At 44.4% G+C, this 15067-nt stretch overlaps 1 protein-coding gene across 4 annotated transcripts in view; it reads left to right on the top strand.

The window, feature by feature from the left end:
• The window catches only part of znf385c (zinc finger protein 385C), a 120254-nt gene extending 110523 nt beyond the window's left edge, over positions 1-9731 (top strand). For all 4 annotated transcript variants that reach the window (XM_031560923.2, XM_031560924.2, XM_031560922.2 and 1 more), the window contains 6 exons: positions 2715-2931; positions 4311-4640; positions 5295-5482; positions 5964-6062; positions 7485-7583; positions 9306-9731. In XM_031560923.2, coding sequence (XP_031416783.1) covers positions 2715-2931; positions 4311-4640; positions 5295-5482; positions 5964-6062; positions 7485-7583; positions 9306-9584 — 1212 coding nt within the window. In that variant the 3' untranslated portion in view covers positions 9585-9731. The remainder of the gene's footprint in view (positions 1-2714; positions 2932-4310; positions 4641-5294; positions 5483-5963; positions 6063-7484; positions 7584-9305) is intronic.
• The last annotated feature ends 5336 nt before the right edge of the window (positions 9732-15067 follow it).

The raw sequence follows: 15067 nt of genomic DNA, 5'->3' as shown, positions 1-15067 counted from the left end.
GTCTGTGTGTGTCTCTTCAGCAGTTCTGAATATGCTTCCTCTGTTCCATACTGCTGAGCGGCCGTTTTTCCCCCTCTCGTGAGGACGCGCTAGAACGCGGAACGTCATGCCGCGTTCTGTTTCTTCTTCTTAACACGTGCATAACATCTCCTCCATGTTGATGCACTTAAGAGCCTGAAGTCAGAGGGAAGTTTGAACTAGATGCAGTGGCAACAAACAGCTGTCACCTGTTCTCATTCTCACTAAGGGCGTCTCAACAACCAGCTGAATAAATGATGTGTGTGTGTTTTGTGTGTAAGTCAGCATCTATGTTCTGGGATGTCTTAGGTTTGATGTGTTTGGTTGTGTGCTAAGTGTGTGTGTGTGTGTGTGTGTGTGTGTGTGTGTGTGTGTGTATGTCTGTGTTTGTCTTGTGGCAGAGCAGATTCTCCTGCAATCTGCAGCCTTACTAGAGGACCCATTGTGTTTTTAATGGCCATCTTATCCCACTGGAGGGCTGGTCCCTCACAGCTGCCAAATGTAGTATACACACACACACACACGCACACACACACATTCTCATAATCCCACAAACACCTACAAAACATTCAGCCTCTCTCTCTCTCTCTCTCAGACACACACACACACACACACACACACACACACGAACACACACAGCTAGAAAAACAAAATCCTTTAGACAATGGCCACGGTACGAAAACAAACGTGTGTGTGTGTGTGTGCATTTCGTTTGAATGTGTGTGTGTTTGTGTTCATTTGAGTGTGTGTGTGTGTGTGTGTTCTTGAGTGAGTGTGAGAGAATGAGAGAAAGAAAGAGTTGTTCTTTCTCCCACACACTCATTGCTGCTCAGAGGTGTGTGTGTGTGTGTGTGTGCCTGTGTGAGTGTGTGTAGCTGCTTGTTCTGAGGGTCTAATGGATAATCCTCTTCCTCTTCCTCTTCCTCTTCCTCTTCTCCCTCTCTGAGCAGAGCCTGATCTCTGTCTTTCTGTCTCCGTCCCCTACTGCATTTATCACCTTACTCTCTCTAGCGTTTGTCTTCCTCTGCAACCCGCGCGCCTGTGACAATCTTTCAAACGAACAAAAAATGCAATTATTGCCCGGTCAAGGACAAAAGACGGTTGCATTTCCTGAGTTTCCTCAAAGCTGTGGGTCACTTGTCTTTTGGGAGTGCCTGTGCAGTGAAATTTGTGTGCGTGTGCGTGTATGCGTGCGTGGGTGTGTGTCTGTGAGTGTGTGTGTGTGTGTGTGTGTGTATGTGTGTGTGGGAAAGGGAGGAAAAAAAGAGTAGCGATTGCACTCTTATTATTTCTCCAAAAATAATTTTCCCTTGTGTTATTTCTCTTTGTGTGTGTGTGTGTGTGTGTGTGTGTGTGTGTGTGTGTGTGTGTGTGTGTGTGTGTGTGAGAGAGAGAAACACAGGTCTGCGTGATTCAAAATACACATGAGATATGGAAAATGGATTTCCTTGCGATATCCAATCCAAAGCAAGTCTCCCCTTATTGGTAGTGCTTTGCTGGTTTGTATAGAGAATGCAATCTAGCGCAATTGCATCATGCTAAATAGTAGGGGAAATTGCCATTGGCATTCGAGCTAATCAAGAACACAGGCATCAGACACTGATTGGGTTGCCCACTGCACACACAAAGAGCTGCAGATTATCAGTCTGTGGATGGAGGGTGGGGTTGGGGGGGGGGGGGGGGGGTTGAAAGCCTCATTGTCTCAGTGCATCCAATCAGAATCTAGTCACAGCGAGATAAGTGGCTGATTAGAATATGACTGTTCAAGAAGTATGAACAAGAGTATGACAATTCTGTTCCTGTGCGACACATTTTCATGACATGAATATTGCGGCTGTTCATGACTAGAAAATGTGTCAATACTTGCTGATGTTGAGAGGCATTGTAAGTGTAGTACAGCAGATGGGGTGGTAAGCCAAGCTTCCAGGTGCTGTGCTGTGCTGTGCTGTGCTGTGTGTGTGTGTGTATGTGTATGTGTGTGTGTTTGTGTGTGTGTATGTGTGAATATATGGTTCTGTTTCTGTGCATCTGAGCTTGCCATACTCCTGTCCTAATCCAGGGCTGGTGTGAGTCCTGCCCTTGACTCCAGCACACACCTGCCTCACTTCTCCCACCCACAATGCACCTCTGTCTCCCTCCAAAACGGCCCCCTTCACACCACTCTTCCCCTAACGCACTCAGCAAAGCAGAAGAACCTCTGTGCACGGGCGGCCATTTTGTATCTGACCTCTGCGTCGGAGGACAGCCTGTGCTGGTTGGCTTCGGCGGCCGCTGGTGGCTCCGCTGGCTCCGCTGGCTGTGGAGGATGTGCTGGCCTGCATGTGTTGATTTCTCCCCCAGCCCAGCGGGCACAGGGTGAAGTGTCCGTCCATGACAGCTCTGCATACCCTCTGCCGGGGCTATGAGAGCGGAGTGGAACGTGAAAAGCATGGTGACTTGGTGTGTGGCGTTGTAGTGTGTGTATGCGTGCGGGCGTGTACATGCTTGTGTGTGTGTCTGTGTGTGTGTGTGTGTGTGTGTGTGTGTGTGTGTGTGTGTGTGACAGAGAGAGAGAGCGAGAGAGAGAGAGAGAGAGAGAGAGAGAGAGAGAAAGACAAAGACAAAGACAAAGACAGAGTGAGTATGTTTTTGTCTGTTTTTTCATGCGTGTACTGTTTTTTTTGGGGGTTTTTTCTTCCATCTCTTGTCCAATCCAGAACCAGGCCGAGGCTCATTATAAGGGTCACAAGCACGCCCGCAAGCTGAAGGCCCTGGACAACATGAAGAACAAACAGAGGAACCATGGAGCGGCAGGGAGGGAGAGAGAGAAAGAGAGGGAGAGGGTGAAAGAGAGGGAGAGAGAGAAGGAGACGGAGGAGGTCAAAACCGAGACCCCGAAGCCTCTGATGGACGCTACTGTGGTTGAGAGGACAGGTGAGTGACAAACGCATACACACACACACCTGCAAATCCACATGTGCAAGGTTAAACACTCTGACACACACACAGTGAAAGTGTGGTTTTGCATTTGGATACATACTGTTGTTTGTTAATCGACAAAACCTCAGTCGATCAAAACAAGTAATGGATTTACCACAGGATTAACCATATTCAAACCTGATATTAAACCCAAATTAGAATCCTGACCAGCAAACATGTTCAGTGATTTAAAAAAAAAAACTAATTAATTTGAACTTGTTGTAAGATTCTTGCATACCGTATTTAAAACACATAATGGCCCCGTATGGGAGTATATGCATCCAGGTCTGTGTCTGACCGAGGTTGATTAAATGGAGATGCGCATGGAAGCGTGTGGGTCGGGCATCATGCTAATGTTGGCCCTGGTCCCACTTCCCTCTCCTCTCCATCCACAGAGTAGCCCTCTGTTATTTGCATTCTGCATTTGTCTGCAGGTCCTGTCGTCCATTTGCTTCTGTTTATTTAACCTCATTTGCCCACAAGGGTACTTAATTCACTCCTCCTTGTCTGTCTCTTTATCTCTCTCAGTATTTCCCTCTCACTGTCTGTCACATTCTCTCTCTCTCTCTCTCTCTCTCTCTCTCTTTCACTCTCATTTAACCTCATTTGCCAACATGTATACGTTATTCACTCCTCTGTCTCTGTCTCTCTTTCTGCTTTTTTCTCTCTCACCTTCCCTGTCCATCACTTTCCTCCTCCTCCTCCTCCTCCTCCTCCTCCTCTCTGTCTCTCTCTCTCCATCTCTCTCTCTAACACTGGCTTTCTTCAAAGCCCATTTCTCTTCATCTTTTTCACTCCATCCACTTTCTCCTGCCCTCCACTCTTTGTTGCCATGGAAGCTGATTGATGACAGCGCAGCATGAGAAAGAGAGAAAGTAAGAGGAGGGAGAGATTGAGATGGAGAGAGAGAGAGAGAGTGAGAGAGAGGGAGAGTGCCATTATTGAGTGCCATGCTGGTAACGAGCGAGAGAGGGGGTGAACAGTGGAGGCGTTCATTGATTGGCCGATCGATTAGCCTGGTGTTTAATTTACCTGTCTGTCAGCTCTGCTGCCACCGCTTGCTTCCGTCGCCTGCGTCCTGCACCACTGTGACTTCATAAAACAGAGTTATGGCATTGTCACGGTGACAGAGAGGCCTGCTGTTTATGACCCACTGCTGCTTAAAAGATGATGCTAATACAAATGTGTGTGTGTTTGTGTTGTGTGTGTGTGTGTGTGTGTGTGTGTGTGTGTGTCTGCATATGTGGGTATGTATGCATGTCGTGGGTATGTGTTTATTCATCTGTGTGTGTGTCTGTGTGTGTGTGTGTGTGTTTTCCCTGTCTTCTCCCCAGCCATCATCGAGGCCCAGCCTGGCAGTCAGAAGCTGGAGGAAGCCCAGGGGAGCTCGCTGATGCTGACTCCCGTCTCAGAGACCTCCTCTCTGGACACGCTGGCTCACCTCTCCCCCCAGGTCTCTCCCTCCTCCGGGCAGTCGGAGAGCGTGATTGACAGCCTCCTTCCCGTTCCTGAGCCCGAGATTCCGGAGCCCCCCAAGAGTGAAGGGGACCCCCCCAGCACGGACGAGGAGAAGGACCCCAAAAAGAGCCCCAAACAGCACCTGCACTGTCCCGTGTGCAAGATCACAGTGAACTCCACGTCCCAGCTGGACGCTCACTTCACCGGTACAGCCTTTACCCTACTCGAACGTCCTGCACAGTACTGCTACTCTAACGTACTCATCTCCGAGCACTGAACTGAACTGAACACTACAACGCTCCACTTCCTCACATTACACTAATGTAGTACTTACACGAAGTGTGCAGCATGGGATACTGAACACTGTTATACTTCTGTTCTGTAGCCCTGCCTATTATACTGAACACCGTGACACGACAGTACACACATAATACTAGACAGCATATAATTATGTAATTATAGTGCATACTATAGACGGTACAGGCCACATCTGAACACAACACTGCACAACAGCTAACATAATATGACCCACCTCCATGCTAAACCTCTGTACATTCACTGCTGTTATCTGGTGTGTTTTTCTAATGGGATACTAGACTGAAATGTTGAGGGGGCGTTACAACCCAGGTAAAATGCCGTATTGCCATACAAGTCTCATTAAGCAAACAATTACTCATCATAGTTGTTGCCAGTCTTTCCTAGGATTATTCATCTGTCAGTGATGTCATTCATTTGATGTCATACTCACGTGGTATTTCCATGGTAACAGCCTGACTGATTATTGTAATGATCATGATGTGATTGCTGATGTCGTAGTTGCCTGACGAGAGTGACATTCATTGTTTCCGTGGTGCCCGCAGGCTCCAAGCACAAGCTGATGCTGGAGGGTCAGAGCGTGCAGCCACGGCGACGAGGGAAGCTGGTCTCCTCCCGCATGGCAACCAGGACCAAACGCCACGGCAACAAGACCTGCACGCCACTGGTCAGCCAGTCCTACCACTGCGACATCTGTGACATCACAGTCAACTCAGAGACGCAGCTCAAACAGGTGTGTGTGTGTGTGTGTGTGTGCTTGAGTGTGTGTGTATCTCTTGCCAGGTGCATGCATGTACAGGGTGTAGTGTCTCCCTTTTTCTGTGTAAACGTTGAAAGGTGTTGTCTCTGTTTGTGTGTGAGTGCGTGTAAACTTTTGTCATTTTTCTGCGTCCGTCTGTGTGGAGTGGTTAAATACTTTCTCTGTAACTGTGTGTTATGTTGTTACGTTTCACATTTTGCATCTCTGTGTGGGTTATGCATAATGTTTACGTTTGTATGTGTATATTTTACATCTCTGTGTGGGTTATGTATAATGTTTACGTTTGTATATGTATATTTTACATCTCTGTGTGGGTCATGCGTAATGTTTACACTTGTATATGTATATTTTACATCTCTGTGTGGGTTATGTATAATGTTTACACTTGTATATGTATATTTTACATCCCTGTTTGGGTTATGTATAATGTTTACGTTTGTATATGTATCGGTAGCACACTAGCAGCAGGAGGCACAAGGACCGCATCGCTGGGAAACCTCCCAAACCAAAGTTCAGCCCCTACACCAAGAGCCAAACCAACTCTGTGTTAGCGGTGAGTTGTTCTCATACACACACACACACACACACACACACACACACACACACATACATACATAGATACATACCTACAATAAATATTACAAATAAACACAGAACACACACACACACATTATCACTGCCACATTGTAGACGTAACTTTTTAGCGTTTTTAAGATGCTTGCTGAAGTCAGAGTTGTCGAGTATCTGATTGGTTAAAATATGTCCTCCACCACAAGCATTCTACTCCTGAGCCACTCTATACCACTTCATCAACTTCAGAGCCTCTTCAATGGTTCTGCCCAACATAGTGTGCATTTACACACACTTCTTCACACACACACACACACACACACACACACACACACACTCACACACTCAGCTTTCTCTCTCTCTCTCTCTCTCACACACACACTCAGCTTTCTCTCTCCTCTCTCTCTCTCTCTCTCTCTCACACACACACACACTCAGCTTTCTCTCTCTTTCTCTCTCTCTCTCTCTCACACACACACACACACACACACACATATATATATATGTGTAACATATACACACTCTCAATCACTTAATCAATGTAATCAATTCTCACACGCAAGAAAACATACAGTACGCATACTCATAAACACATACACGCTCTTAGTTCTCTCTCTCACTCTCACACACACACACACTCAGCTTTCTCTCTCTTTCTCTCTCTCTCTCTCACACACACACACACACACACATATATATATATGTGTAACATATACACACTCTCAATCACTTAATCAATGTAATCAATTCTCACACGCAAGAAAACATACAGTACGCATACTCATAAACACATACACGCTCTTAGTTCTCTCTCTCACTCTCTCTCACACACACACACAGACACACAGACACACACACACACACACACACACACACACACACACACACACACACACACACACACACCCACATGCACACACACACACACACTCGCATACACAAACACACACACACACACACATACGTGGACACATACCCTTTGTTACAAACCAGGTACGCTGATATGCAACAAATGAAGAACAAACAGAATGGGCTCGTGTCCAGGGGGTTTTAATAAACAAAAAGGCGATATAGAACAGAGAATTTCAGTAACAAAATAGAACGACGAGGAAGGCCAAATAGCTTGGCGGCACGCAGGTGAAGGAGAGAGGCCTTCTGGACGGCGATCCCGGCCTTAAAACATATCGGGCTCCGCCCACGGCTGACAGGCAACACCTGCACACAATCAAAATAGTAGGCAAAGTAACAGACAGAGAAATAAGGCAAAACAGCGACCCCTAAGGCAGGAGGACGTAACACCCTTACACACACATTTATGCATACACATGTGCACACATACACCTGCAGACATATTAATTCTGCCCCCCCCCCCCCTCCCCTCCCCGTTCTGTCTCTCCCACTGCAGAGTGTCAGGTGGAATGGGGTTTCGGGGATGTCGGGTGGTGGTCTCTCCGCCCTGGGGGGCATGTGCCAACCCTGCGCCTTCACCACTGTTTCCCCTCAGGTGAGCCCTGGGGCAGATCCACCCCTGGAGGGGCAACAGAGGGGGGCAGTACTAGCACATGGGGCCAAAGGGAAATCAGTGGTTCAGATGACCTTTGGCTTTTATATGGGATTACAGAGATATTGAATTTCCTGTGATGACTTAGATGTTACATAATATGTATATTTATATCACTGGTTAGAATCTATAAAATACAATATGATCACTATGGTACAATATATACATTATCTTTTGTGGGGGGTATTCTGTGTACAAGGTCCATTAAGTGACTATGATGCAAATAAATAATAATTTGTTTATATTCACATATAAAAAAACTATTGATATGTTTAAGGATTACTGAGCATGCTGCAACCATTTCTGCCTAATGAAAAGTCCGCTAATTAAAGTGATATTAGTCAAAACTAGAACATAGAACTAGAACATAGAACTTCTGGGATATACTGCAAACAAGTGGCCCTTCTTTTCCATGTCTTCAGTGCGCTACATCTAGTGTGTCTAAAACTTTTGCTCAAAATAGATAATGCAGTAACATATTAGATGTAGTATAATGACAAATGTAAGACCTTAAAAGAATCACGCTTTTGACCAGGTGGCTGTCAGACCTGGTCTTACTGTTTATGAAGGGACTTAGTGAGTTGGTAGGGCTGGGTGTGTGGATGCCACAAGACCAAGCATCCAGCTTTCCCCCTCGTCTGTGTTATCGTGACAGACAGAGCTCTGGTACTCTGGGGAGAGCAGCTGTAAAAGGGGACACTGGGATAGTGGGGGGGGGGGGGGCGTTTGGGGTTTGTCTGGGAAAGGACAATATTTTCCGCTGTTAAAAGTGTATTAAAGGGGCTATTAAAGTCCACTGTGGCCCAACATGTGCAGACAGACAGACATGCTGTCACACCGTGAGCTGCGACAGAGGGAGCAGACACAGACAGACATGTACACACACACTTTATCTCACACACACACACACACTCTCTCTCTCTCTCACTCACGCACTTACTGTGTTTTTTAAATATGTCTCTCTCTCTCACACACACACATTCACACAGACATCCTTTCTCCCTCAACACACACACTCTCTCTCTCACTCTCTCACTCTCTCTCTCTCTCACACACACACACACACACACACACACACACACACACACACACACGCAAACTAACACACTGTCACACAAGAGGCCACACAGAACTATTTGTCCAGCTGCTTTGGGTAGATTTGGTCCCAGGCCCCTGCCTACATTCCCAGAGATAAATCAAGCCTTAACGATGGGCTGCCAATATACACATGACCACACACACACACGCACACACCATGTGCTTTTGTGTGTTCATACATGCTAAAAGACACAAGAAATAAACCCACTTAAATCCATCCATGTTGCACACCCATCTTCCACACACACATACACACACACAACACACACATTTGCCATGATGTACAAACACACACGCTCACACACACACACACACACACAGGTACACATTTGCCATAATGTGCAGTATCTTATACATTCACAACATATTATAGAAATGCCTAAAAAAGTACATTGTCTTCATTAAATGAATGATTTCATACTGCAGTTCCATATGAGTACTTCTAGTGCATATACAGGTGTTTTGGTCTTATTATGTATGTATTATATTTTATGTATTTTATGCATCGTGTCTTTATTAGAAAGATTACCAGCATGACTCATCGGTTTTCTTTATGTGGTGTTACAGACCAAACTGGCCCTGCAGAAGCAGCTCACTAAGACCCTGACCGCCAGCTTCCTCCCGTCTCACCTCACGTCTCATCTCCCGTCTCACCTCGCGTCTCAGCTCACGTCTCACCTCACCCCGGCATCCCTCTGCGCCATGGCAGCCAACCCGTTGACTCTTCGGCACGCCCCTGGTCCGGCCGCCTTCCTCCAGCCCCATCTGCTCAGCCCCGCCCTCTTTAGGCCCGCCCCTGGGCCTCTGAGGGCCACTCACACGCCAATAATCTTCTCTCCTTACTAGAAGTGGCCAATCACAGGGCCACAGCACCGGCGAAGCTATGCAGTCAGAGAGAGCTACAGACCAACAGGATTAAAAATAAATAGATATCTTCTACTTTTTAATTGCCATAATAAGCCATATTCTGGTGCATATGGCACATAAACTTTCACCTTGTGAGAGTTCAGAAATAGACCTTGATTGGCCCCTTTGGACAGGAAGACAAATGTATTCTTGTTCATCCATGGCTTTCTATAGCTTCTTAATGCAGGGGTTTATTCTATAGTGACTGTCTCCTTCTGTAGTGTACTGTGCCCCCTAGTGGAGGAAGGAAGTAATAGACAAATTGAGTTTTTAACGCCTCACAATTAATCAAGTTCTGGCCTTGGGCCACTTAGGCTCAGGGTCAAAATTGTTGCCTCGTAAACCCTAAGCCCCGCCCCTTCCTGTTTGGTCTGTAGCTGAGGCCAGAGAGACTTCCTGTCTGCACCCATGAGGACTGGTGGCGGCAGCAGAGTAGATGTCTACGTTTTTATTTGTGTTTTAATTATTTATTAGAAGTTAGATAACTGTAGATTTTAAGATAGGCCTTTGTTTATGTGTCGTGAGGCGATTGCCAATATCCCTTTACTTGATTAATACAGCTTTATGAAGATGTTTCTGTTGTACTTGTTGAGAGAGAAAGAGAGAGAGAGAGAGAAAGAAAGAGATAGAAAGACAGAGGGGATAAGGGTCACAGAGGGGCAGACAGGAGGAGATGGAGAGTAAGGGAAAGGTTTTTAAATGATTTTCGGTAATCACCGATTACAAGTTTAAAAGATGTGATTATTGAAAATTATCTTTCATAGCACTATGTGGGCATCTCTCTCTCTCTTTTTATTTCTCTTTCTCTCCTTCCCCCTCTCTCTCTCCTTCCCTCCTCTTTCATCAAAAAAGAAGATCTTTATTATTCAGCTGTAGACAATCAGTCCCAGTCAGAGCAAACTGTAAAAATGTGAAACAAGCGATGATTATTTTCAGGAGATTCATTTCTACACATACAGACACAGGCACAGGCACAGACACAGGCACAGACACAGACACAAACACAGACACAGACAGTGAAACAGAAACAGAAACGCAAAAGGGCGAGTTGAGCCTATGCTTTGGAGTAGATGAGATCTAGTGTCAGTGGGGGAGGGAAAGAGCCGAAATCAACGTTAAAGGGGTTCCTTTTCCTCGGAATCACAGCCATATCCTGACGCTCCGTGTACTAGTCAGCTGATGCAGCTGTTCTTCTTCGGCCCGTCATGACTCACAGGGAAGGGATCTCATCCGGATATGGGAGTATTGGGCCTGCACAACAACTCCAGAGCCTGCAGACACCTCTGACGGACGGGACGCCACAGCGCCTGCGGAGGAAACGGTACATGGAGGTGATACTCAAGGAGTTAGTTTGCTTTTTTCAAGCTTTCTTCGAGGAGAAATTGTGTTAATACACACACACACACAAGCTTTCTTCAAGGAAAAAGGAGTGTGAGAATACACACACACACACACACACACACACAAGCTTTCTTCAAGGAGTTGGTTCATCTCTTTGCAAGCGTTGGACCTTGTTGTGGAGTACACAGGGAGTTTGTTTGGTAATCTGACGTTGGCAAGGAAACTGTCTCTCGTTGTCTATCATCGTCGTTGACAACTGACAGCATTGTGCAGGCCCAGTCACGGAACATTCTGGGAAAGTTTCGACGCGTGAAGCCATTCTACTTGAAAAGGAGGTTGCCCTGTTTCTCAGCGCGAACTTTGACCCCTGAGCCCTGAATTTTCTATGTGAGTGTTTTACCGGGGAAAAAAAGCTGAATTTAGTTTAAAATGAAACAAAAAAAAAATATAAAATAAAGTTCTATTTGTGTCATATCAGCAACATTTAATATTAAAAGTCTTTTAAGGATCATAAATGTATATGATCACATCAAGCTGCTATCACCTCTAGGTTATCATCCCATGACCCTCCCCGACCGCAACTGATGCTGCCGGGCCCAATCCGGTCTGGATCTAAGACAGATCTGGGCCCGATTGGTTCCGCAGTCAGCTGCCGTCCGGGTCCTTTGTTTCTCTGAGTAGATCTACTATTATTATACTACATCTACGTACAGTATAAATTGTAAGCAATATCATAATTGTGTGTCCAACGCTGTATTCTGAGACTCACGTGTTGGATATCTCATGGATATTTTTGCCAATCCCTTGCAATAATGTAAAGTCATACATAGAGAGTATGTGTACAGCATACTGGTTTTTTGTTGATGTAACTTATCTGATCATATAAAAAAGATTAATGAATTATTATGACTCCCTCATCACGTTTGTGTGGGTTCTGTTGCCATGGTTGCTCCTTCAGCCATATTTTCAACCAGAAAACATGACATGTCAGAGCTTTTTGAAGGGGTGGGAATTGCAGACAGGTTCAGGATGGTTATTAGTCTGTGTCTGAGTGAGTGTGTGCGTGTGTGGCTATATATGCCTGCAATATGTGTGCAGGAGTTTACTTCTGCTTGTGTGTGTGTGTGTGTGTGTGTGTGTGTGTGTGTGTGTCTCCCTAAGTGTGTGTGTGTCTGAGTGTGTGTGTGTGTGTCTCCCTAAGTTTGTGTGTGTGTGTGTGTGTGAGTGAGTGTGTGCGTGTGTGGCTATATATGCCTGCAATATGTGTGCAGGAGTTTACTTCTGCTTGTGTGTGTGTGTGTGTGTGTGTGTGTGTGTGTGTGTGTGTGTCTCCCTAAGTGTGTGTGTGTCTGAGTGTGTGTGTGTGTGTGTCTCCCTAAGTTTGTGTGTGTGTGTGTGTGAGTGTGTGTGTGTGTGTGTGTGTGTGTGTGTGTCTGAGTGTGTGTGTGTCTCCCTAAGTGTGTGTGTGTGTGTGTGTGTGTGTGTGTGTGTGTGTGTGTGTGTGTTTGTGTGTTTAGATGCATGAAGTTTGTTCCAGTCAGACAGCTGTGTGATTGGCAGAGGCACTTTGAGTTGTATTCCACTCAGCTGGCTTGACGGACACACACACACACACACACACACACACACACACACACACACACACACACACACACAGAGAGACCCTCACATACAGCATAACCCCCACCTCCGCATCCCTATTTTCTAACAGAGCACTTGTGTCAAATGATACAGCTAATCAGCTCAGGCCTAATATCCTTCTTCTGGTAAAGAAGGAAGTTCCTTCTGTCCAGTTCCTTAGCTCTAGATTCAGTAGATTTGTGGATGTGTTTTTAATATAAGTGAAAACCTTCGTACACACACTACAGTTTACAGCCTCTGCATGTTCCCCAACAAATGGCCTGCATTGCATTAGACTGGTCACATTAATGCTCAGAAAGGAAAACAGTATAACACCAGTGGATGTTAGCAGCTACCTTGAAAAGACACACATGGCAACATTCAGGAAGAGATAGGCCTAACTGTCATTGGGTCTTCTGTGTATTCGCTGTTAGATATGTAGTCATAACTAGGGTAGAATACAATTTACACTTGCTGGGTAACACTTCTTATTGGCACATACTCTAATTACTTAACAATTACTTCATAATTACCCAAACAATCAAATCTTAAAGCATGATTTTTACAGTTCTAGAAAGTTCCATGACTTTATTAAGTTGGTCTTAAACTGTACCATCTGCTAATCACTGATGTCTTGAAATATGATTTGAGTGTAGTCGCATTATTATTATTATTATTATTATTATTATTATTATCATTATTATTATTACACATTGAAGTTTTCAGACTGCCCTGTCCAGTTAAATAAACTTGAATCATTTCAACTACTCAAATCAAAGCCTTTTGAAAACAACTCAAAGCCATTAAGTAATCAGGTTGGTCATCTCATGTTTAGAGTGTGTCCTTATGGGTATTTGTCTGAAGTGCACCGTTGCATTGTGGGTGTGTCTCACTAAGCTGTGTCAATTGGTGTGGCCAATAACAGCACCTGACTCCAGGGTCAAGTGGCAGGTGGTGAGCTCAGTAAATCAACGTGAAGAAGCAAGACAATCAAGTCTTATGGCACGTTATGGAACTTTTGTAAGGTTCGACTCGATTGATTGATTTATACTCTATGTATCCTTGAAGAGGTTCCATAGAACTATTCATTGCTCTACTAAGTTAAGAGATTAAAACATTATCAAATATTTATTTTGTTGAGCTTTCATGAATGTTATCAATCTTAACTGCAATAGTTGACATTTGTACTGTTGTTTGTCACAACATTTTTGGTAGTGTGGGCTCACTTTAATTACCTGATAAAGATTTTTCTGCCTTCTTTGTCATTCATTCGAGTTTTCAGGGAACTTCAGATTTCCTTTCTCTAATAGCACTACAAGCCCTCTGTCTATAAATGCCGCTATGCATTCCCAGCCTGCTGTTTCTGTGTTGATTTATGAGGCGCCAAACCCCACCGAAAATAGAGAGAGGAAACGAGAGATAATTCCGATAAAGGAGGAGTTGCTGTGCGAGAAAGGGCGAGTTACTCCACGATACATGTTGGCGTTTAGTGGGCGTTAGAGACCGAATGTATAGCCTTACGTTTTACGATTACGATTACCATAAACGGTATTTTGAAGGTAGGTATTAATGTTTAGCTGGAGGAGTAAACTGTTTCCAAAGGGCAGAACGTCTGCGTTCGCGCACATTGGTGTCTCTCGTGTCAGAGTATACTAGGTTTGCTGATGCGTCTTTCAGCGCACATTCATTCAATCACAGAGAACATTCTGGATATCTGCAATATATGTCTTTTAATATCAGATATCCAAAATGAAGAAGAAAAAAATAATCCAGATATCCATGTCATTTCACAATTGGTATTACGACTAGTAAAAAGCCAAACAGCCATGTCAACAAACAACGTAGAGTAACATTCCGGATGAGCACTAACATTATACAAAAATATAACTAGTACAATATGAATGTAAAATAATACATATATAAATAATAAAAAAGTGTTCATTAGGGATGAACACTAAAATAATAAAAAGAATAACAAAAAGCATGGCAAATGTTTTGCTAAACTACTGCTATGATTTTTAGCCCATTTACATTGCTTCCTACGTTTGAATGAAAAGTATGTGTATAATCGAATCCAATGTTGTTGGCAAGGTAATATACATTGTACATTATATAAATTGGATACAAATTGTAATTTATTACAAACTAGCTGAGATAGGTTTGCTAGGTTTTCAACTTTCAAAGCTGACTGATTAATTGCTTTTTTCTCTTTGCATGCTAGTGTGTGGCGGGACAGATTACTTTTTATCATCCAGAAAAACCGCAACCGCTTTCGTTGTTTTACTTGTCAACTGTCATTGTTTTACCGCTAGATGTGAGACCACTACAGCTAAACTCAGGACGAAGTAAATAGTTTCAGTTTGCAACTCTGCATTAGTTTGCTTACTTAGACAGTATAATTCATGAATTGCTAACAATGTGTGGAGTTTGGATTTCAACGATTCATTTTATGGTTTTCTTTT

Source organism: Clupea harengus, chromosome 23, assembly GCF_900700415.2.
Source record: "Clupea harengus chromosome 23, Ch_v2.0.2, whole genome shotgun sequence".
Taxonomy (NCBI): Eukaryota; Metazoa; Chordata; class Actinopteri; order Clupeiformes; family Clupeidae; genus Clupea; species Clupea harengus.
Note: the sequence above shows the minus strand (reverse complement) of the source record. Positions and strands in the feature narration are given on the sequence as shown.